Source organism: Protopterus annectens, chromosome 4.part1 (assembly GCF_019279795.1).
Source record: "Protopterus annectens isolate FY-2018-M chromosome 4.part1, PAN1.0, whole genome shotgun sequence".
Taxonomy (NCBI): domain Eukaryota; kingdom Metazoa; phylum Chordata; order Ceratodontiformes; family Protopteridae; genus Protopterus; species Protopterus annectens.
In genome coordinates this window covers 929,242,685-929,269,660 of record NC_056734.1, presented here as the reverse complement: position 1 = coordinate 929,269,660, position 26,976 = coordinate 929,242,685, and the positions used below count along the sequence as shown (strand labels likewise).

General features: G+C 38.5%; 1 protein-coding gene across 4 annotated transcripts in view; it reads right to left on the bottom strand.

Moving 5' to 3' along the window:
- Positions 1–26,976, bottom strand: part of LOC122801123 (guanine nucleotide exchange factor DBS-like) — a 3,406,519-nt gene that overhangs the window by 406,228 nt on the left and 2,973,315 nt on the right. For all 4 annotated transcript variants that reach the window (XM_044070650.1, XM_044070651.1, XM_044070652.1 and 1 more), the window contains exon 25: positions 17,011–17,089. In XM_044070650.1, coding sequence (XP_043926585.1) covers positions 17,011–17,089 — 79 coding nt within the window. The remainder of the gene's footprint in view (positions 1–17,010; positions 17,090–26,976) is intronic.

The following is a 26,976-nucleotide window of genomic DNA, read 5'->3' as shown; positions in this document are numbered from 1 at the left end:
CAAGCATGAGTTAACTGGAAAGAGTACAGCAGAACTATACCAAGGGCATCTATGGATGTGAAAGTTTAAGTTATTATAAAAAGATAATATATCTGAACTTGTACAGTCTGTCTTATAGATATTTAAGAGGATATCTTATTCAGGTATACAGGACATTTTGAGACAACTACCTTTGGGAATGTTTGGGGTTATCAAAAAGTAGTAAAGAATCATCTGATAACCTATATAGAATATTTGTGGGTATCCGAATGGAGAGATGAAAAGTCAACAAGCAAAGAAGTGTAGTAGTGCTGAGATTGAAGTCATCCTCACGTCTTGGTGAGTACCTTCATGAGGTGGATCCTATTTTCTAGAAAATCTCACCAACGTATCACTGATATATAGACTGCATTATATAGCTTATATCATGGACAGAAGTAGGCCAAAAATTAAAAAAAGATAGCTGGGTGCACAAGATCCAGGATAAAAAGTGTCCAGTCCTGGTAGGCGCACTGGTGTCAGGACTGGAAAAAAATGACAGTGTAGAATCCTCAAAATACAGAAACAGTCCTACAATGGGGCCAGACCCAGGGGGAAGATGGCCACCCTGTTGGAGAAGGAAGTAGGAGTCCACAAAAATCACAAATCTGATAGGCCAAAAAAGAGCCATAAACACGACAGAGTGGACTATTGAGGATAAGAAAAAAATGATGTATTGCTAAGCCCAGAATTTCCAGACACAAGCTATACAAAAAGATTAAGAGATAAATTAGAGGAAAGAAAAATACTTCTGCAAAAAAAACTGTCAGAAGCTTCAAATAAAAATTTGTGGCTAATAATACAACATAATTTTGAAAAACAGTATATAGACCAAGAAACTTTGATCTGTTTGGAAAAATAAGCATCTGAGGAAGTACAAAAATATAAACAACAAAACCAAGATATTTTTGAAAAGTGTAAAAAAGAAATATGGACATGGAAAAGAAAGAGAGATTTGATATGGTGCAATATTTATGCAAATGCGAAAGCCAGATTAATCAACATAAAAAAGGCAGCCCCAAGGATATTTGAAGAGAATTACAGGCAAAGGCATCCAAACATGGAAACAGTTGACAAAAAAAATTAAATCACAAAGAGGAAATGTAAAAAATTTGATTAGTAAAGTAGAAGTTAAAAAAATAGAAGTTGAAGTTATGGAATGCATGCTAAGTGAAGGATTAAATGTAGGAGGTCTAACACAGGTTACATCACAGCATGATGGAACAAGTCCCCAAAGCAAAGAGAAACAGGAAGATCAGGAGACATCTGAAGAAGAAATGTGGACGTGGGAAAGAAAAAGAGAGTTAATATGGTGTAATATCTATACAAAAGAGAAAGCAAAACTAATCAATTCAAAAAGAGCAGCACCAAAAATGTTTGAAGAGAAATACAGGCAGAGGAATCTGGACATGGAAAACTTTACAATACAAAAATCAAGACAAAGAGGAAAAGTAGAAAAGGAAATCAATAATGGAGAAGTTAAAGAAATAGACACTGAGGTTATGGAGTACCTGCGAAGTGAAGGATTCAGTGTAGAAAATCTAAGTCAGAAAGCACCACAAAAGGATATATCAATGGATATCCAAAATAAGGGGAAACCAGTAGAATGGGAGCAATTGGTCAGATGCCATATGAAGATATTTTGGATCCTTCCACAGGAAATGAGTATAAACATTCACTTGAAGCTGGGTGGCAAGGGAAGGAAAAGGAAACTGTGGAAACTCTGACACAGTTAATGTTGAGGAGTGATAGGCCAGTGAGTTCTCTTATGACAGAACAATGGATGAAAATGAAGAGAATGTGCCTCAGCAAGATGCAATAGAACTTTCTAGAGCATGCCCGCAGGAAATGGAAAACAAAAAATGTGCCCTCAGTTTAGAAGAAAATAAGCTAGGAGAAGAGTTGCCTGACTCGGAAAAACATAGAAGATACACAGATAAATATAAAGAAAAAGTACAAAATAAGCAGTTTATTGATGACCCAAAAAACTGAAAGGAATTGAAAGACCACCAAAAAAAGAAGAAACAGATACATTTTGGAGAAGTATCTATGGAGATCCTGTGGAATATAACAAAGATGCTAAATGGATAAAAGTAGTAAAAGAAAGAATAAGAAGTTTAAAGGTACAGAATATGAAATGGGATGAAGTAACAGCCAGAGAGATTGAAACAAAGTTAAGAAAATACTCAAAATGGAAAACCCCAGACCCAGATGCAGTACCTAACATCTGGTTAAAAGTATTAATATCTTTGCATGAAGATTTAGGGATGACTAAGAACTATTTATATGCACTTCCCAAACAGACACCAACCTGGATACAACAGGAAAACAATGCTCCTACTTAAGAGTGAACCTGCCTTCCGACGACATATAAACTATACACTGGAAATGCTGCTGACAGAGTCTATAGTCATTTAAAAGAAAACTCAATTATGGCAATAGAATGAAAGGGCAGTAAAAGAAAGTCATATGGAACAAAGGATCATTTGCTGCTAAATAAAGTCTTAGTGGAGAACTGTAAAAAGGGGAAGAATTTAAGTATGGCATGGATTGACTACAAAAAAGCATTTGATAGTATCCCACATTCATGGATAAAAGACTGTTTAAAAATGTATAAGATACACCCTGCACTGATCAACTACATTATAGAGACCATGAAACAGTGGCAGAGCACTTTGCATTTAAGCGATGATAAAGGACTAATTATTATTGCAGGGATAAAAATTCAAAGGGGGATATTCCAAGGTGACTCTCTGTCACCTGTGCTATTCTGCCTTGCCCTTAACCCACTAAGCTGCCTTCTTAACAGTATAGGCCATTGCTATAATTTGGCTCCTAGAAAACAACAAAGTGTAAAGACTTCACATCTTCTCTTTGTCGATGATTTGAAACTGTATAGCTCATCAGATGAACTGAAAGCATAACTGCCAGTTGTCAAAACATTTTCAGATGATATAAGAATGTCATTTGGTCTTGATAAATGTGTAAAAGCAACCTTTAAAGCAGGAAAACTGAAGCACCAAGAAAACATCAGTTTGGGACAAGAATGTGATATAAAAGAAGGAGTCATTACTGGGCACATTGTGGGTGCTGCAAAGGGCATTTTTGGCTGACATCAAAGAGTGAAATAATACTAATTTAATGAACTTTAATTGTACTTTGACTTAGGAATGGGGTGGGGTCCATTCCCGTCACAGTATTAGAAATCCAAAAGATTTGGAGAAATTAAAAGAATCTATGTAATATCTATGTAAGAATAGGTGTAATATTTATGCAAAGAAGAAAGCAAAACTAATCAATACAAAAAGAGCAGCACCAAAGATGTTTGAAGAGAAATATAAGCAAAGGAATGCAGACATGGAAAACTTTACAATACAAAAAAGAAGAAGACAAAGAGGAAAAGTGGAAAAGAAGATCAGTAATGGAGAAGTTAAAGAGACAGAAACTGAGGTTAGGGAGTATCTGTGAAGTGAAGGATTCAGTGTAGAAAATCTAACTCAGAAAGCACCACAGCAGGACAGAGTAATAGACATCTAAATTAAGGAGAAAACAGTAGAAAGGGAAGTATCCAGTCAGTTACTATATGAAGATATCTTGGAGTCTTGCACAGGAAACCAGTATAAATGTTCGCTTGAAGTTGGACAGCAAGGGAAGGAACAGGAAACTTTGGCATCTCTGGAACAGTCAATGCTGAGGAGTGATAGGCCAGTGAGTCTCCATATAACAGAGCAATGGAAGACACAGGATGAAATTGAAGAGAATGTGCCACAAGAAGATGCTATAGAACTTTTTACAGAATGCCCACAGAAAATGGAGAACAAAAAATGTGCCCTCAGTTTGGAAGAAAATGAGCTAAGAGAAGAATTGTTTGATTTAATAGAGATAGACATATTAAGATCAATGAAAGAAACAGACTGAGATAAAAACCAAAAAGTGAGAAGTTTGATAAAACAAATGACCACACTAATTAGGACATTCATAGAGATCCATGTGATATAACAGAAATAAACAGGATATATTACTGTGCAGCTAAGTTAATAACTGATTAAATTCTACCACAAGAACACAGGGTAGTGAGGGAAAGGACAGGGAGAAATCAAATACCATCATGGAAGTATCAAACAGAGAAAACTATAAAGCAGTTAAGACAAGAAGTGTTACTGTTAGAAGAGTATAGAAGAGGGAACAGATCAACAATAATACTCAGAAAGATAAATGTGATTAAAGCAATGTGCAATACATGTTGGTTTACAAAGTCCATTGAACATGTGGGAGAAACAGTAAAATCTAGGTTTTGTAAACAGAACTGTAAACAGTTGCACACCTCATTGCTGGTTATGACATACTAATGGCAGAAGGACTGTATACTGAAAGGCATAATAATGTGGCAAGACTGTTACACTGGGGATTGTGCAAACATTATACTATTGAAGTAACTGAAAAACACCTGAAACATGAACTGCAAAGCATCTTAGCAAATGATGAAGTCTACATCACATGGGATCACCCTTTAACAGTTCAAAAGATAGATGCTAGAAAACTGGATATAGCTGTCCATGAAAAGAAGACAAAAATAACATTGCTCATCGAAAGCACCATAAAGAGTGACTACAATGTCTTGCATACAGAGAGACACAAAGTCATAAAATATCAGGATTTGCAGGCAGAAATGAGAGCAATCTGGAGGAAAGATACCCAGACAGTTCCAATAGTTGTAGGAACAATGGGTCTTATTACAAAGAATCTGCAATCGTATTTAGATATGTTACCAATACATGTAACTCTGTATGAATTGCAGAAGGAGTCGTTACTGGCAGGTGCTGCGAAGAGCACTTCTGGCTGGCATCAAAGACTGAAACAATACTAATTTCATGAACCTTAATCCTACATTGACTTAGGAGTGAGGTCACTTCCCATCATGGTATTAAAAACCCAAAAGATTTGGAGAAATTAAAAAGGGAATAAGATTTTATAAGGAGGAGAAGTGTACTAATTGGTTATCTGAGAGAGTAACTGATGTAAGGAATAGTCTATCAAATTACATTAAAGCAAGCACTAGTTTAGATATTTTTAGGGACAGCTTTGACACTTATTATGGGAACAACTGTTTTGGTATATTGTCAGACAAGAAGTTTGTTATTGTTTGTGCTTAAAATATTTCTATGTATGTAATGCCTAGAAAAGTCCATTAGTCAAGAGTATGAACCTCTACTGCAGGTTCTTCCTACAAATGCCATACACCTCCTGGGCAAAGATACTGCAGACTGACATTATCAGTGCTAGATATAGCAGGGAGTTTTGCAGGATGTGAATGTTGTGGATGGCCATAACAGATGCATACACCAGATGCTCTGGAAGGTTACTGATATATGCAAAGGACAAGGCATGGAACATTAGTACAGATGGGTCCACCACAATGGGTACACTGCCATGAAACAGCTGAAAGAAGTCAGAGAGTCTTGGAACTACTTGACAGTCAGAGGAATTTGCCCTTCATAGCTGATGGCAGCTTTGGTGTGGCTGCAAGCCTGACACAAAGGATCCATGTGTCAGTAGGAGAAATACCAGATTAGTACTGTCCATTACAGTGGACTATAATACAACACCGCATGACTGATGAGAGGAATTGACGAAAGCCGACCTGTGTAACTGTCATTATGGATATCTCTGGCTTGCAAATGGAACCTGCTGTATGACATACTACATCTCCCAATATATTATACAGCACTAACTCCATGACTTCCACTGTGAATGCAACAAAAGGATATGGATTAATATGTGTGTGCAGAACAGCAATGGTGGCATGCGTGTTGGTACTTTCATAGGTTGCACTGGTGGAAGGTCCTCAAAAATAGGACAACATAGGACCATTATCAGCAGGGCATATGTGGGGTCCCTACTGTGATCAGTGCTAGGCACTTTCCTATCTTGCATTTATTTTCCACACATCTAAGCAAATATCCCAGAAGTGTGGTTGACTAAGTTTGCTGAAGACTGCATGATGAGCACTGTTATCTGTTTATCCACTGATTCTAAACTGCTCCATCAAGGGTTAGAATATGCACACTCATGGTATAATGAAAATGGTCTATAGCTGAACACAAAAAAAGTGCAGCATAGTAGCATTCAGCAAAATAAAAAAAGTCAGAACTGACCTGAGTACTCTCTCTCACAATCCACCATAGTGAGGAAATCCTTCTATATGTCCCAGTTATTTTCCAAAGGAAAATGTTAAAGATCCAAAGACGTTATTTTACCACTGTACTCTTCCCTTATCAGGTCCATCACTGAATGCAATGCCCACTTTGGTATATACAAATCCAAACATATCACTCCACTGGAAAGGCCCCAGTGAGTTTTGATCCCCAAAAATGAAAGACTTTAAATCCTTCACCTATTCCAATAGATAAGTACACCTCTTCTTGTACTTAGTGACCTACCACTGGCTCCAAGGTGACAGTGCCTTGTGGTTCAAGCCATGAAAGACCCAGTCCTAGTTTATCTCCTACTTCCTTGCAAAACCAGCAAGCGCCATAATTAGGGAATTAAAACTGTGCCAACAAATAGTTGAGACTCATTGGAAGGATAGGTTCCTAACATAAAACATTCCCAGCCTAAGGAACAATTTACCACTATAGGCCAAACAAAGTGCTACTCTGTCTGCCTTTAAGGCTAGTCTTGATGAAGTTATCTCATGTACAGCCCTGCTTAGTTTGGGAGGTGGGCACTATTAAGTACTCATAACGTATACATACCATCTTCTGTCATAGAGTTCCACTAATGATAGGACCACGTGGGTTAGATGGACACAGCTATTTTGGTACATATTAAAATATTTAAAGTTGTCCCCCAGAACTCAGGTGTTGGCCCCATGCACTACGCCCTATATTTTGGTACACATTAAAGTTGTTAAAGTTGTGCCTTAGGAGTCATTAAGATATAAAAGAGGGCTTTCTAACTTACTTAACTTGTGATCTTCAGATGCTGCAGAGCTATCTGAGGAGAAGTACAACTTCTTCAGAATCACAAGTGTAATTTGGAACAGCAACTTACTAAATGTAAAAAAAAAAAAAATACACAGGGACATTAATGATTACTTTCAAGATAAGCATTTCTGTGGACATGTAAAAGTAGTTGCACATCTGCCAGTTCTAATAAATGCCCTCTTCATCTCTCTAAAGTTTCTTCCATGACCAGAAATACTAATAGTTTCAGATGAGTAGTAGGAAACCTGCTGGCATCTGAGGTGGCAGGGAAGGGTGAGGGGCACCAGGAATGTCGAGAGTACAGTAAGAGTATAGTAACACTGATTTTATGGATAATGACTACTAGGAATCCTCAGAGTATAATAATGCTGATTTTAGGGATAATGACTTTCATTTCGAGGGAGGCTGAAAAACATTGTACAGTTCTTAGAAATGAGGAGCTTATCAACCAGCATCAAAAATATACAGACAGTAAAAATAAAAACTCTGCATTTTTTGACACTAACACCATCTTTTCTTTATCTGAAGTATAAACAGTTGCTGATTCTAATTCTGTTAAAGATAAAAACTCTGCCCCGGCCTTACCTTACTCATTCATGCTAAATCTAACATACTTCCTAACTCTAACTCTGCACATTAACTTTCTACCACTACATTCCCTAACAGTATTATTACACAATACACAGGGACACAGACACAAACAACATCATACAGACGCACGCACACACACACATACATATGTGCAAAACCACAAACTCTATTCCCCACCCTAGCCCTCACTCTAACCCTGCCCACAAAGAATTGCACAAACATTCCAAAATATTCACAAACACATTCTCAAACAAATTGCCATGCGCCACACTTACTCACACGCTTCAAAACATCTCTACTAAAACATCTCCTTCATTAAATAAAAGTCACAGTATGTTGTTATGTGGGAAGCTTCACTCCCCCTCACACACCCTGATATGGGGGCTCGACCTCCACACTAATTAATTTATATATATTTATTCCACAGTCTCACAACCATGACCAAAGTGAGGTCAGCAGAAATTAAGCAGTAATCGACAATCCAATAGTTTTACAATAGCATGTTTCATTTAATTTGGTCACCGATTTGCATTGTACTCAGTGGAACCATAGCTTAAAATTATAGCTGCATGACTGGCCAACACAATTAATTCAGCAATTTTATAAAGAATTCCAAGTCACAGAAACATAATTTTTAGCTAATATCTGGAATAGCAAAAATAAATGAATAAAATATTTTCAGATTCTGTAAAGCAAGAATCATCTGTCATCTTGGTCATCTTATGAACTCCTTTTCCCTAGTGGTAATATAAAAGATACAAATAAAATAAAGCAACACTATATTAAAACTGTTCAACATGCCACAAAGAAATCAATACAAAGCACTTACACATGGAAAGGAGAAAAGATTACAATACAAAACCAATAGCTATGCTCTCCAATGTCACACTTGCCACATTAACTCAAAAACATAAAAATACACTTCAACCAGTACCATTTAGAAAGAATCCATTCTGTTTATTTCTGTCTTGGCTTGGAAATAAGAAATAACATAGCTCCATTACTTAGTTACAATAAAAAGTTAATAACTTCTCTGTACATACAATACAACCAACAAAATGAAGCTGTTTTACACATATGTAGCATCAAACTCAGAGAGCGCATTGGTAGAATGTATAACATCATCAATTGTTATCAAGAGGTTCTGTAGTTCAGGTTTTGGCTGATGTGCCTTCTTTGAAGAGTCTGCACGTATTCCATGTGTTTGCTTGGATTTTCTCTGAGTACGTCAGTCCCTCCCCCCCAAAAAAAAACATGTAGTAGGAAGACTGGTGTTCTACATTGTCCCAGGTGTGTGTGTGTGTGTGTGTGTGTGTGTGTGTGTGTGTGTGTGTGCGTGTGTGCGTGTGTGTGTGTGTGTGTGTGTGTTTGTGTGTGTGTGCATGTGCTTGCACGTGTGATACAGAAGAAAGACCTCACAACTACTTCCGTTCTCTACTTGCCTAGTTAACTTGTCATAAGGTGCAGGTTGTTCGTGGGGTCAATATAGGAATCAAATACAACTTGTAGGAATGGCTATAATGCCAAGCACATCCTTTTTATGAGTACATTAACTAGAATTAACAACAGGCCCTAATAGTATAATACCTGATTCTAACCAATTGTATGTTTCCTCTGATGCTGATATAGCTAGATTGAGTTTTATTACCACTTTTTTCCATTGATGCAACTTCACTGAGATCAATTATTTCTAAGAATTGTTTTTTTCTGTTAGATGACAATTCGATTAGAAATAGTGTGGGTGATTCTCCTTTTGTGGTATTTAGGAAAGGTAGGAATTTGAAGTCCTTTCTTGAAAATGGAACTTTAAAATGCAACTTACCGCATTGCGGCATGTCTAAATGTGAGGTTTGTCGTTGGTGCAAATATATTAATGTTGTCAATTCTTTTGTTATAAATGGTAAAAAATTTCACATTAAAGGCAAATTCAATTGTAATACTAGGGGGGTTGTTTATTTGAGTTCCTGTTTGAATTGCCCTGCTTTCTATGTGGGCAGAACAGGAAGACCCCTCAAAAATAGAATTTATGAACATATGTATGCAACTGATAAAATGAATCTGAATAATGCCTTGGCTAGACACATTAATTATTTTCCTAAGCATGAGTTTAGGTTCCTTGTTATTGAAAAAATATTTGACAATATTAGGGGTGGCCCAATAGATTGGAAGTTAGATGAGAAAGAACTCATTTGGCAATTGAAATTGAATGCCTTAGTCCCCCCGGGCTTGAATGATTCTGTTTCTATTAAAAGTATCCTTAAATTGAGGGCTTTGATTAGATAAAGGTATATTTATATATATATATTGAAATATAAAGATATGTCTTCATATATTTTATATGTTTTCATACATGCATATAATATATTTATTAATTGATGCTATTCATTGTTTAAATATATATATATTTTTGAATAGATTGTATTTACTTGTATTTTATTATGCAGTTGTTTTAGCACTTTAAATTGAGGCTTGGTTTATTTAATTAGGAAATGATGTCATGACTTGAAAGCTTATATAAGGGTATTTGTATTTTCTTGATTTGTCTGATGAAGTTTGCTAATTTCAGTAAATGAAAGCACTAACTTTTATTTTTGGATTCAGTGTGGTTTTTCTCTATTTTTCACCAGTTTGCAGTTTGTGCTTTTAATTGGTTTGTTCTTTAAGGACACAAATAATACGACGGTGCTGCTAACTGCACAACTAACAAGGGCACAAACACCATGACAGTGTTGCTAACTGCACAACTGACAAGGATACAACTAACACTATGGTGGCACCGGTGCTACTAACTGCACAACTGACAAGGACACAAGACGGTGCTGCTAACTGCACAACTGACAAGGACACAAATACCATGATGGTGCTGCTAACTGCACAACTGACAAGGACACAAACACCATGACGGTGCTGCTAACTACACAACTGACAAGGACACAAAAAACACGATGGTGGCACTGGTGCTACTAACTGCACAACTGACAAGGACACAAGACGGTGCTGCTAACTGTACAACTGACAAGGACACAAACAACATTACATTGCTGCTAAGTGGACAACTCACAAGGGCACAAACCACACAATGGTGCTGCTAACTGCACAACTGACAAGAACACAGACAACATGATGGTGCTGCTGACTACACAACTGATGAAGACACAAACAACACGATGGTGCTGCTAACTGCACACATGACAAGGACATAAACACCATGATGGTGGTGCTAACTGCACAATTAACAAGGACACAAACACCATGATCATGGTGCTAACTGCACAACTGACAAGGACACAAACACCATGACGGTGGTGCTAACTGCACAAATGACAAGGACACAAACACCATGATGGTACTGCTAACTGCACAATTGACAAGAACACAGACACCATGATGGTGCTGCTAACTGCACAAATGACAAGGACACAAACACCATGATGGTGGTGCTAACTGCACAATTGACAAGGACACAAACACCATGACGGTGGTGCTAACTGCACAGCTGACAAGGACACAAACACCATGACGGTGCTGCTAACTGCACAATTGACAAGGACACAAACACCATGACAGTGCTGCTAACTGCACAATTGACAAGGACACAAACACCATGACAGTGCTGCTAACTGCACAACTGACAAGGACACAAACACCATGACAGTGCTGCTAACTGCACAAATGAGAAGGACACAAACACCATGATGGTGCTGCTAACTGCACAACTGACAAGGACACAAACACCATGACCATGCTGCTAACTGCACAGCTGACAAGGATACAAGCACCATGACGGTGCTGCTAACTGCACAACTGACAAGGCCACAAACACCATGACAGAACTGCTCACTGCACAACTGACAAGGGCACAAACACCATAACGGTGCTGCTAACTGCACAATTGACAAGGACACAAACACCATGAAGGTGCTGCTAACTGCACAACTGACAAGGACATAAACACCATGATGGTGCTGCTAACTGCATTAATGACAAGGACACAAACACCATGACGGTGGTGCTAACTGCACAATTAACAAGGACACAAACACCATGATCGTGGTGCTAACTGCACAACTGACAAGGCCACAAACACTATGACAGTGCTGCTAAATGCACAATTGACAAGGATACAAACACCATGATGGTGCTGCTAACTGCACAACAGACAAGGACACAAACACCATGATGGTGCTGCTAACTGCACAATTGACAAGGACACAAACACCATGATGGTGCTGCTAACTGCACAACTGACAAGGACACAAACACCATGATGGTGCTGCTAACTGCACAAATGACAAGGACACAAACACCATGATGGTGGTGCTAACTGCACAATTGACAAGGACACAAACACCATGACGGTGGTGCTAACTGCACAACTGACAAGGACACAAACACCATGACGGTGCTGCTAACTGCACAAGTGACAAGAACACAAACACCATGACAGTGCTACTAACTGCACAATTGACAAGGACACAAACACCATGATGGTGCTGCTAACTGCACAACTGACAAGGACACAAACACCATGATGGTGCTGCTAACTGCACAAATGAGAAGGACACAAACACCATGATGGTGCTGCTGCCTGCACAACTGACAAGGACACAAACACCATGATGGTGTTGTTAACTGCACAATTGACAAGGACACAAACACCATGAAGGTGCTGCTAACTGCACAATTGACAAGGACACACACACCATGATGGTGCTGCTAACTGTACAATTGACAAGGACACAAACACCATGACAGTTTTGCTAACTGCACAATTGACAAGGACACAAACACCATGATGGTGCTGCTAACTGCACAACTGACAAGGACTCAAACAACATGATGGTGCTGCTAACTGCCAACTGATGAGGACACAAATACCATGATAGTGCTGCTAGCTGCACAACTGACAAGGACACAAACACCATGATGCTGCTGCTAACTGCACAACTGACAAGGACTCAAACAACATGACGGTGGTGCTAACTGCACAACTGATGAGGACACAAACACCACGACGGTGCTGCTAACTGCACAACTGACAAGGACACTGCAGGTGGCACAAGTAACTGAAGTGCCCCTAACCATGGTAGCAACACCAGAAACATTTCCTGCTACTTTATGGTGGGAACGTTTTGCAAAAACATTAATGCTGAGATGTAGACCTTTAAAAAAACACACAGTAAACTAAAAACCCTAATCTGAAAGAATGAACAGTAAATGGATTAAAATTTACAAACAATGGAATGTAACCAAATTTTCTAGGATGGAGTATGTGTATGACTCACTGTAGAAACATATTACCATGCAGGTTACTTGCAGCGTGACTAAATGTGAAATGGGAAATACTGCTGATGTGAACTGCTGATGTGAAGGGGAAGAACAGGTCTCTTTTTCTAGTTTTATCAGAGGTGCTAGGAAAGGACAAAGAGTTATATTATACTTAGTGAAAGGGCAGACATTTTTTTCTTTCAGTGAATCAGTGCAAGTTGCTAAAAAGCATTTTAGTAAAGCATCTGGCAATGGATCTGAACAAGAAATAGCCAGTCACACAAAATATAAAGGGAAGGCCGCTTGTATTGCTCTGCAAGATGAAGGCCGCTTGTATTGCTCTGCAAGATGTGTACCTATCTAGATAACTAAAATATAGGAAAGCATCATGTGTAGATGACATATTCAACAGAGGCCTTAAAACATCTCAAAAGGCCTCATGAAGGTATTAACTTTGAAACTTTATTTAAAAGGTCCATTGAGAAAGGTTATCTTGCTGCTAAACAAAAGAAGAGTGTCATTAAACCAGTATACAAAAATAAGGAGGCAAAGGCTATATTACACTATACATACTTTGGTTGGCAATATTTCGCTTTACACACCTCCACAAAATTTGTTTGAGATTTCCAGTCTGCGTAGAACTGCAGAACTGTTAGAGCATGTTTCTTACATTACAGTCTAAGTACAAGCTATCATTAGAAATGTCCATGAGCAGCAATCAGTGAGAAACATGAAGCTACAACTACAATGGATTTTTTTAGGATACAGTATGAAAGACTTGGTGATGTGACATCATTGGTGATTTTTTTCCTGTAATTCCTTAAGATACACTATGCAAACTGAGGTGAGTAGCTATAGTAAAACACCGAGATAAGAGACACTAGGAATTAAAGATTTATTTTCTTTCTTCTAGTAAAGTCATGAAGGAATTAGCATTGGGAACTTAGCAGGAGGAATTACAGGCCTTAAATGCTTTTGTTATTCATCAACATACATGCATACTGCTGAGAAAAGCTGTCTTTTACTGGATACCAGATCTTTTATAACATCTTTATCACTGCGACTAAAAGTTTCTAGTTAACCTAATTTGTATTGATTTTTCCAAGATTTTCAACACTGTCTTTCACAGGTTACTTATTATCAGTCTGCATGGATTATACCTATGATTCAGAGAGTCTGTCCATTTACACTGATTGGTCAACACGAACTGAGTAATGAGCATGAGGGACAGAATCTCTGACCCATACTTGTTGCAGAGAAACACCTCATTAATATATCTCTGAATCTTATACTGCATTGTCAGACCTGATAACTCTAGTTCAGTGATGGCGAACCTTTTGGGCTCGGTGTGTCAAAAATCTGGAAAATGCCTATCTTGACTCTGCTAATGTATCACTCCCCCTGTCTTCCACCCTCCTGCACCCCCCGCCCACCCTATTCTGTATGCACAAACACTAAAATGACACAATAAATTATTTTGCTCAGTGGTCACTTCAGCAGTCTGATTATGCATGCGCAAGCACTTCCCTGATACAAAAATTAATTATTTCCCCAAGCAGCATCTTCATTAGTATGTCCAGGTATACACAAGCACCAAAATGAAACATTTCCAAAAGAGACCCCTTCAGTAAAATGTCCAGATACAGTAAGCAGAAGCACCAAAAAAAATCATTTGCCCAAGCGACCCCTTCATTAACATTCTTAGTATGTGTACAAGCATCAAAATGAAACATTCACCCAAGCGATCCCTTCAGTAAAATGTGCTTCTTTCTAAATCTATGCACTCTTATGTTTATTAAAATAAATGAAATACTTAAATACTTCTCCTTTACATTTGTCTTCTTGGCCCAGGGTTCCTCCTGCTATTTTTCCCCATGCATCTAGGTGTGCGATTACATGACCGTGAAACGGCTTCCTGATGACCTGCTGCTGCGTGCATGTGTGCATCATGGTGTGCATCTTAGCCAAATGCAAAGCCACCATGACACCACCTGACTAACTGCCAGGCCAAAAAAAAAAAAAACAAAACAAAAAAAAAAACACAACAGCTTCTCATAAAAAAAAAAAAAAAAAAAAAACAGATTATCGAGTGCTGCCCAGCCCTTTCACCCCTACTAGCTATGCCACTGTAGTGAATGTTGGTGTGCCACCCTAAGCATTGTGGCATGTCACCTTTGACACATGTGTCATAGGTTCTCCATCACTGCACACGTGCATGCGCAAACACACACACACACACACACACACACACACACACACACACACACACACACACACACACTTACAAAAACACTACAATACATGCACATGAGTGTACATACTCACACACAAACACAAACTGACATACAAACACACAAATGCACATGAGTGTACATGCTCACACACAAACACAAACATACATAATGGACAGAACTAGGTTCCTGTACTTCTGCCCAACTTCAGTGAATACAAACACACACACACACGCGCGCGCGTGCATGCCAGTGGACGCACACACGCACACACGCACACACGCACACACGCACACACACACACACACACACAGACACACACACACACACAGACACACACACACACACATACACACAGACACACAATACAGAGTCAGCTTCCTACATTTCTGGCCCACTCAGATAAATACAGAGACAGGCACCCACACACAGAAAACACACAAAGACACACACACACACACACACACACACACACACACACACACACACACTACAAAAACACAAAAATACATGGACATGAGTGTACATACTCACACACAAACACAAACTGACATACAAACACACAAATGCACATGAGTGTACATGCTCACACACAAACACAAACATACATAATGGACAGAGCTAGGTTCCTGTACTTCTGCCCAACTTCAGTGAATACAAACACACACACACACACACACACACACACACACACACACACACACACACACGCGCGCGCGCATGCCAGTGGACACACACACACACACACACACACACACACACACACACACACACACACACACACACACATACACACACACACATATATACACACAGACACACAATACAGAGTCAGCTTCCTACATTTCTGGCCCACTCAGATAAATACAGAGACAGGCACCAATACACAGAAAACACACAAAGGCACACACACACACACACACACACACACACACACACACACACACACACACACACACTTACAAAAACTCAAAAATACATGCACATGAGTGTACATACTCACACACAAACACAAACTGACATACAAACACACAAATGCACATAAGTGTACATGCTCACACACAAACACAAACATACATAATGGACAGAGCTAGGTTCCTGTACTTCTGCCCAACTTCAGTGAATACAAACACACACACACACACACACACACACACACACACACACACACACACACACACACACACACACACACACACACACACACACACACAATACAGAGTCAGCTTCCTACATTTCTGGCCCACTCAGATAAATACCGAGACAGGCACCCACACACAGAAAACACACAAAGACACACACACACACACACACACACACACACACACACACACACACACACACACTCACACACACACACACACACACACTACACAGAGTTGGCTTCCTATATTTCTGGCTCTGCACTACAGTCCTAGATAGGGGAAAAACGTGGAGTGAGAGCAGTCTTTGAAACAGAAAGTTTTACCATAATGCAGAAACATTCCAAGATAAGACTTCTGCATTGCAGTAAGCCTTTCTGAAACCTGTTCTATGAATTTCTGCCAACTTTCATTGTCTGGATGGCCAACAGCTTGTAGAGAACTAAGGGAAATGGCAATTTGACATATGGCATAGAGTGCCTCAAGGAATACCTTACTGGTTTGCAGGTAAGGAACGGAGTATTGAGCCAAAAGGCAATACAGCAGTGCTTTCAGTGATCATACAATGTAAGCAATTACCAGGCACGCAAGACAGAGACATCTTATAACATTCAGATCAACATGTATTATGTGAAAAAAGTGAAGTAGGTAAAGTTTCAGTAGTGAAATACATCCATGGTATCATGTACTGAAGTGCAAATGTTTGTCTTGTAACAATACTTTGAATGTAGAGCGCACTTCTACATGAGCATTTAGTGATCAACACACATTTACCTCTGCAGGCTTCCAGCTGTCCAGTTAAAACTTTCCTAATTTCAGAAACCCAGAGGTTCTTTTGCTCTGATGAAGATGCCTGCAATAGACAACACAAGCATTAACATGATTTCTGGAACTGTGACTTACGTCAATGCACTGTTTCATTTTTAGAAGCAAACTTCTAACATATGCTCACTCAGACAGTATTGACCAATATACCCTTGTATAAACATGTACATGCGCACCTTTGCAAATGTTTTCACATTTTTTTTGTTTTATAACAGAATAATTTGACAAGGGTGTCTTTGTTTTGTATTTTTCCTTATTCAAGGCTGCTAAGCAAATAAAATGAAACAAACATTCAGCACTACTATCTACAAATTGCTGTGAGCTTTTCTCTTTAGAACTGACTGCACTGCTGGAGAGGGCTGTACTAGTAGATGCCATGAGGTGGCAATATTTCATTGTATTGTGTGACAAGTAATTTGCACTTGCTCTGCAAAAGTAAATAGTGATTTATAGAAGCAACATGGAGTGTAAATTTTATTACTACATGATACTGGGGTAACTGGTGAAAAAAGAAAAGAATTAAGTGGAAAATGCAATTTTATTTGTCTTCTACATGAGTTATAATGACTAGAAGGTTTTCAATCACTGTTTTGCGTGTCTTTATTTGCAAGCATTTGCACCGGATAAGAGAAGTGACAACAGAAAGGTTGCAATGGTGTTTACAGTAGGTGGTTGAGACGTGCTAGGAGACCTAATTACTGCATGAATCTTTAGTACTGCAGATCTCACACCATAAAGGAAATAAGTGCACTCCTAATATTATAGTCTTTGCCATAAGTATTAATGTGTTGTATCCCTATAAATCAAAAACTGACTTGGAGAAGATGTGTTTTGTACTCTACCATGGTAAATCTGGATCAAATCACATAACACTAACACCTGTAGATATTTCGTAATATACAACTCTTTGAATGATTGTAGTAGATGTAGTCACAGAAGTAGTTAGGGTGCATGTGACCACAATAATGCAGAGTCTAGTATCTGCAAAGAAAAAAAAAAAAAAAGCGGGTATCTTCTGTTGGGTTAGATTACTCAAGCTGCTAGAGTTTCCCAGCAGTGAAAACCTCCGTCTATTACTTCCAATGTGCACGCAACACCTTGAGTTCCAAGACTGAACACGCAATGCTGTCTGCTAACATGCTGATAAAACGCATCCTGCCATGTACTTTAGCAAAAAGATACTACGATAATAAACTCATAGCAGGAGCTATAATGTGAGCTTGTATGGATGACTATTTACTGGGTAACATAGTGACAATATGTCATCTTAAATTAGATGCGTAGATGCAGTCATTTTATTCATGTGCATATAATATGTAATCATGGTTTATCTTACATAGTCAGTGCCTTTGTTACTGTAATGTTGTGAATCTTCTCTGTCAGTGCCACCTTTACATTCTTTTTATTTTTTTTACTTATATTTGATTATACTCAAGAAAAGAAGCCTAGAGAAATGTTAACTAATGCTATGCTGCACTTTAGTATTTATTTATTTATCTGTTTACCAAGTTAGTGAACTGGTCCTTTTTAATTCGCTTTTGCCCATAGTCACAAGGATGAGGGTAAATCATACAAATGGGCAATAATCATGCATAATAAACTAGCATGTTTTCATGTATGGAACAAACTCCCCCTTAACATCCGAATCATTTCTGACATAAATCTCTTTAAATCTGAACTTAAAACTTTTCTCCTAAATGCCAACACCTGTCACTGCAATGATCCCACTTAAATCCCACCTTACCACCTTACTATCTCTCACACTTTTAACACCCACCTATTGCAAGTATCCTATCTCATTTGCATATCTTTTTCTTTTTGTTGATTAAAAAAAATCCAACTTTGTACTGCATGTTATGCATGTTATTGTAATGTTTATGTAAATTTCATTCTCAGGCCTTTTGTAAATTTCTAATGTTCTCATGTAAAGCACATTATTGTAATGTTTGCATACAACTTAATTGTCAGATGTTTTTCTTTTTTGTAACTTTGTAATAACTGTCTGAAGCTTTTCTCCTTGGGTCTCCACTAAAAACGGGCCACTGGCTCAGTTGGACTAACCCAGTTAACAAATGACAAATAAATAAATAAATAAATAAATAAATAAATGCTTGGTGGATGTAGGACTAATCATGAGTACCTTTTCAAAACCCATGCAAACATGGAGAAAACATGCAACTCACAAGTCACAAGACATACTGAATCATGTAGGAAAACAGTGTGCATACTTCATAATAAGCAAATACATATGTCAGAGTGGTATAGACAAGGAATGGCATCCTTTATGTAACTACAGGTGTGACAACTGCTTCCAAGGAAAAAAAACTAAAATTTCTAGCTCTGGATGATCAGGGGAATTTACGGTTATTTTCTGGCAAACACTTTTCATGGAACAGGCAAACTGTATAAAAATAATTCAAGCTTGACGGAATCTTTGAGATGCCAAACTCATTCGGCTTCTTTGAGGACACTACTGGTCTTGCAGGCTGGTACAGCATTCTTAGTCAAAGACAATAAGTTGAAAGGTCACGTAGTTTTATAACACAAATGCAAACCACTTTCTCAGTGTCTTAATTTGTGAGTGTGTTCTCATTTTTTGTGATTCTGGTTTATCAAGTTATTCTCAAGAAGAACAGAATGCATTGTACAAGCAGCCTGTTTATTATAAATCATGATAATCATTTTGGACACACCATTTACATTAGTAAGTGAAATATAAGAATGACAAAAAAATGTAACATCTAGGTTCAGAACTATTTGTATGTTTTATTAATCATGTATTTTTGAAAAGGGCAATACAACTTAAAATATGACAGTGAAGACTAAGGCTGGGCTAGGAATAACTCCACTTCTTTGATAAAGTGCCTTCTGAAGGTAGGTCAGTTTACACGATTAGTGAAAAATGAGATTCAGAGACAACTATGGCCATGGTAAGACCTCATTAGTGGGTCATTAGTATGTATGCAAATCACATTTTCTTACTAATAATTCTGTCAGACCTGTGACAGTAATAGTGTTTACACTGGTGGTGTATGTATCACCACATTGGCACATGCAATACTGAAACCTCACACACATACACATCTAGACATCCAGGTATATGCACTCCCATGCATGCGTAGATATATATATATATATATATATATATATATATATATACACACACACACACACACACACACACACACACACACACACACACACACACACACACACACACACACACACACACACACACACACACACACACACACACGCACACACACACACACACACACACACATATCCATTCAACATCAAACAAGTCCCCATTTTAATCTGACTTATGAACACACTCAAGCTTTCTCCTATAAGCATACTCAGAAACACACACACATCTGCAATTCTCTCTGCAGCTACCTTACTATAACCATCCATGCAGACATACAATCATACAAACACACACACTCACTCTGTAATGCAATACCACTCATGTCCTTACAGAAACACACATGACTTCCACACATATACGCATACACTAACACATCCCCGCCCCACATCTCTACTGATATTTACTGAACATGTCTGTGCCCGATTTCTTCAATTGAAATTAATAGCTGACCGCCACCTTTTGAAGCTGTTACATTTTTTCCACCAACCATTAATTTGTGCAGCCAAGCAATGTTGGCAGGAAAATCTAGTAGCTTCAGATATTTGAAGGGGAGAGCACATAGCTAATTAGCATTAGGCACTCACTCAGATTGCCTCATTAGCATCTACCACAGCCAGCAGGACTACCTTTCCCACTGAAGCTCCCATTAACAGAAAACCACACTGGTAAGGCAGTCAGTGAATTGTAAAGGGTTACAGCAAGGGGGAAGTTGTTGATGGTATGCTTTCCCACGTATGGTATTCCTTTCTGAATCTCAGGGTAAGTCTATGAATTTTACCCTAAACTAAAACAACTTTACCAAGTATTCAGATATAAACCTTAGCAACAGATAAATGGCCACAGCTGTTTACAGCAAAATACAAAATACATTTTATATTGACTGAGGCTTTACAAAACTATATATGACTGGGTGCATTTAATACCAACAAACTTAAATTCCAAACAGACAGGAGCAATCCTGCATGTAAAGCCCATGAGCTCCTAGGAGACCTTTATGGGTATACTTGTTAGTTAGCTGGTCCTATCAATATATGATTGCCATTTCTCTTAGTGCATTGCCTTTCTTTTAGTCATAACAAATGAAGCAGACTGTGCACTAAAACCTTGATTCACAGGCAGCAGTATGAAAAGGTTTGCAGTCATTCTCCACAGAAGACGCATCACTGAGAACACATTTAAATATCTAGTATGGTTTGAACTCCAGAACAAAATATCAATCTTACTCCTACACACAGAAGTCTAAACACTTCCGAATGTCCCAGGGACACCAGAGTTCATGGTCCAGTCCAAACACACCACTGTGTTCCTCATCAGGCAAGCTAATGAAACTGCTTTGGTTAATAAGCAAATGCCATTTTCTTGTTTGTCTGAAAACTTTGAGCAAGCTTATTAAAGGCAGACTAAAGCACAGCCATTAAACTAATGTCTTTCAGCTTTTCCTGGTTAGGGGTCACCACAGCAGATCTCTGGTCTGCTAATGATTGGCAGTGAATTTTTACGGTGTCGAGTTGCCAGCCTGATGCCCAACCTTCAAAGAAGGCACACCCATTCATGCACGCACCTACCTGCATGACTTTAGATGTCAGCTCAACCACAGGGAGGACATGCAGACTCCACACAGAAGGCGCTCCAGCCGAGAATCAAATGGGAGAACCTCTTGCTGTGAGGCAACAACGCTAACTGCTGCAACACCGCAGACCTCTCATTACTCTCTACTTTTTGATAAGCACTACACAGATTAAATTTCAGCTCTGTAATTTGTTTGCCATTGTTCAATTTGGCAATCATTTCTTCTAGAAAATCACTGTTGATGTAGACTCTACATACACACCAGCAGTTATTCAATGTGTATGGTCTTTTCTGCTGGTTGTGTGTCCATGGAGTTAATATATTTCAGTAAGGCTAGGTGTTGGGGTAAATATGGGGTGCAACAGCACTTGCCTCCCCCTGATAAATAAATAAATAAATATATATATATATATATATATATATATATATATATATATATATATATAAACATTTTAGGATGTTTCAGAGAGTTGAAGGTTTGAGCACTATCTCATCTGGTTGAACCTTCATCCAGCTGGACCTCAGAGAAATGTAGGGGAAGTAGTAATGTCAGCAAATCATAACTACAAATAAGGGCTACAACATTATTCTGCAGGGCACTGGTTTTGCCATAGTGACGTCACTACAAGTAAAATACCATCTTTATTTTACCTAGAAAGTTTTTTTTTTTAACTAGGATTACACTGATCTTTCAAGACCCATTTCAGTTACTGCCCAGGATATATATAAATATCCAAAAGGAAGACACTTCATTATGTAAAAAACAGATAATATAATTCAAGTTTTCTATATCAGAAATAACATTTAGATAAGAGACATAGAATATCAGAAGAGAAAATATGCAGTCTGGGAAAGGAGAGGAGAGAAAAGCCAAGAGATTGGATATCTTTAGTAGGACAGATTTGCTAGTAAGAGTCTAACAAGTAAACATGTCCATATTCCTGACCCAGGAAGATCGTGGGTTAATCTTCTTAAAGTATGTAGTTTTGCAAATGTGAAAAACGTTTTTCATCTTTTAGCACAGGGAGATAAAGACATAAAGGAAAGATTAGCGCAGCCTACATTTCTCCTTTTCAGTCATTTTTTCCTCTGTACGCCTCACAGTAAGACGATGTCCTGTTCGATTCTCACCTAAAGCGTCTTCTGTGTAGAGACATGTGTGAATGGGCGTACCTTCATTGAAGGTTGTGCATCAGGGCCGGCAACTCGGCATGTAAAAATCTACTGCCAATCATTAGCGGACCGGAGTTCCACTGTGGCGACCCCTAACCGGGAAAAGACGAAAGACACAACAACCTTCTTTTAACCTGTATCTGTCTCTTTATTTTCATCTCATATCTCCTTCAGCACAACTTTCTGCATCAACTACATTTCTTCTTTCTGAAATTTCTCATGCTGTACCTAGCAATATTATCCACTTATACTACTTTACATATTACACTATTTGTATCATTGCCGTAGAGTTCTTGGTCTTAATCTGAGTCCTCACTAGCATTTACAGTTGAGTATATGTAACATGTTATTTTATCTTTAGGTGGTCCGTTCTACTTTAGAATTCATGCTTGACTAAAGTATATTATCAACTTACTTATCTGCTAAGCTCCTAATGTTGACAAGCAATGCAGTCAAGCTTATATTTATTTATTGTCTATTTTTATATGAAAAACTACTGTGCTTTAATACCTATCTACTTCTGAGCCCCTGTAGACACATATGATTGCATGGTTTGATGTGGATAATTTGATTCCATTTACTTTCTTGATATAGAAATGTGCAGCTAACACTGTTTTGCATGTTGTGATTTATCTCTCCAGCCTCTGCTGTAAGATATCTACAGTTCACACCAAGAGAAACAGCAGCATTGTCACAGTTGGGCATATTTGCCTTGTAATTAAAACACAATGCAACAAGCAAGTGTCCCTTAGGAAGCCTTCACATTCCCAGAACTAGGGTATTCAGAACCTGGGTTAAGCACATGGGGGGGGGGGCAGTGTTATTTGTGATAAACAATCCTTGCCTTGTAACTTGATAGCATTGCAAGAACAAACCAATCAATTTGTATGTTTCTCTGCAGCTCTCAGTATTGTTATTAACTTTCAGTCATGGCTGGCCTTAGGCATAGGCGAACTAGGCGACTGCCTAGGGCCCTGTACAGGCCAGCTTCGTAAAGGGCACAGTTTTTATGTATTTACTTATTTATTTTAATTAATTTATTTTTCTTTTTATGCAATCTTCTTGGTGCCTTTGAGTGAAGGACGCCGCAACCATAGGGTGAGGAGGAGGGGTGAGCACCCTCCCACTTTTATAGCTTTAGTTGGCCAAGAGACTTCAACAATTTGAAGGAAAACTCCACCCTGTCCTACAGTTTAACTCAGTCTTTAGGTTTATTTTCTCCCTACTGTATGGTTCCAGCATTATGTAGGTACCAGAAACATGCTTGTACTTTTTAAAACTTTTATTTCCTTGCATTGGAGTCAAAGGAAGGGAAAGCCCACCTACTTTTTTTTAAAACTCAACTTCTCACATACTTTGCAGAGAAATTCGTCTCCATCCACATGACATATCATAGGCACAGTTAAATCTGTAGTTTACCCTGCCAGGTACTGTTATTAATCTTAGATGGGCAATTAATCCTGCTGATGTCAGGAACACAGCAACTGATATGAAAAAGATAGAAAGCTGTGGAACTGTTTTCCACTGCTTTTATTGCAGAGGGGAGGAGAACTTAAAACTCCCCTTTCATAGCAAAACAAAGCAATTAGATCAGTCAGATCAGTCAGGGGTTTAAAGGCAATTGTCAGCTCTTCTGACAAATTTACACAACACAGTATTGAAATGCTAAGCTTTAGATGTTTGTTATTTATAACAGTTTATATGTTAAGATAAATGTGGTGTCAAAGATTTGTGTGACATTTAGAGAAAAGTCAGAAAGTATTTTTTCTTGTAAAGTATCAATACATTTACTGTTTTCAAGCACCACCCCCCCCATATACACACACACACACACACACACACACACACACACACACACACACACACACACACACACACACACACAGAGGATAAAACTGCAGAAAGAGAGTCAGGTGGCAACCCTATTAACTAGGTGCACTGATACTGTTCATAAAAAGGTCTTTTATGCTTTTTGTGACATCCTTCTAGAGGGGGAATGCATATCTGGCATATGCAGATCCATTATAAGAGATTCCCACAGTCCTTATATTGCTAGAGTCCATGATCATTTTGTAGTCCACAAAGGAACTGTGACGATTGATGGCAACCATAATATACAGCTGAATTTACTTTAACATACATTTACTATGTGCCATTGCATTAAAAACACTAAGAAAAGGAAATCAAAAGTACTTAACTGTGTTTAAATGCACACACACACACACACACACACACACACACACACACACACACACACACACACTCAGTCAGACATGCATTTAAACACAGTACTGCATCACACGTAGTATTATACATGCTGTGGAAGTGGCTGCTACTTGAGTGTTCTCTGTTATACACAGAAATACACACACACACACACACACACACACACACACACACACACACACACACACACACACACACACACACACTCAAGCTTTTGTACAGATGCACTTTATACACATAAACATATACACAAGCACATACACACATGCATATTATATATATATATATATATATATATATATATATATATATATATGTGTGTGTGTGTGTGTGTGTGTGTGTGTGTGTGTGTGTGTGTGCATGCAATATGTGTATATACATTCATAGGTTCATAGGTAGGTACTAGGCTATCAGCAGCCCAAGGGCCTAAGCCTAGCCAAAAAGGTTCCCTGCCTTATGCCAACCCAAGAAAGTTAATTTCCTGTGCCACTGTCGAGCAGAGCCCCAGAAGTGATCCCCGGGATGTATTTCCTATTTCCCATTCACTCATCAAAATTTTTCTTGAAGAGTGTTAATGAGGAACTTTGCTTGACGTAGATGGGTAGCTTGTTCCAGAGTATGGGAAGTCTCTGGGACAGGAATCTATCCCTCCAGCAAGTCCTGTTTATTGTGGTGACAAGGTTTAGGTCCCTAGAGTGTGTAGCTCAGAGGGATTGGGATTTCTTTAGGTGTAGCATGTCCAACAGATCTGGCTTTGACATAGCTTTATATGTTAGGCAGAGATCACGTTGGAGTTGGTGATATGCTACAGAGTAAAGCTGGAGTTTTTTATGACGATCAGTGTACGGCATCTGTTTGAGGTCAGTAATTCTCTTTGTGAGGTACTTCTGTGGCCTTTCTAGCTGCTGCAGATGTCTTGTGAGGTACATTCCAAAATTCAAAAATGGGGGATGGTGTTGAAAGCCTTGGCGAGGTCAAGATAGGCTGTGTGAACCACCTTACCCTCATCTACGGCTTTGGTGACTGCCTCAAAGAAGTTGACCAGATTCAGGAGGCAAGATCTGCCTTTCAAAAATCCAAACTGGGTGGGGTCCAGAGTTTGGAGGTTACCAATGTCTTTGTTTATGAATTCCATGATGATACCTTCCATGGCCTTGCAGACCAGGCTTGTCAGGCTAATAGGGCGATAGTTCCTGAAAAAATAACATGGCTCTTATTGCTTGCTGCTGCTTGCTGGAGCTTACTTGCTGTGGGATGGATTTGAAGTGTTCTTAAGACAATCAGTCTTGCTGGCTGGATTCTGCTAAAATTCAAAGTCTGGTTATATTTGCATTCACAGTCTGTTGCATACAGAAACTTGCAGAATATACACTGATGAGAGAATATACTTTGCAGCATCAACTTTAGAGAGCAGTAACAAATAACTTTTTATAATAAATCAAACGGAACCACGTTGCAGCTTAAAAGTACTGTTCCAACTTTACTTCTCATATAGTACAGATGATGTGAGAGATATAACATTTACCTTAGGACTTGTGTCCCTATCATACCTCTAACATAACTGGATTTATACAGCTCTTTAGATACAGTTTTAGTCCTGTAGAAACAATACTAAGCTTCCTTGTTTAACAATGTCTTGTAAGAGACCAGCTTTTCTGACAGTTTGAATATCCTGTAACAGTGTCCTGATGTCCATGTAGAAAAACATATTTTTGAGGAAACACATTGTTCTGTATTCTATTTGGATCTGTGTATAGGAACATATGTTCTTGTACCAATGCTGATAAGCATATCCT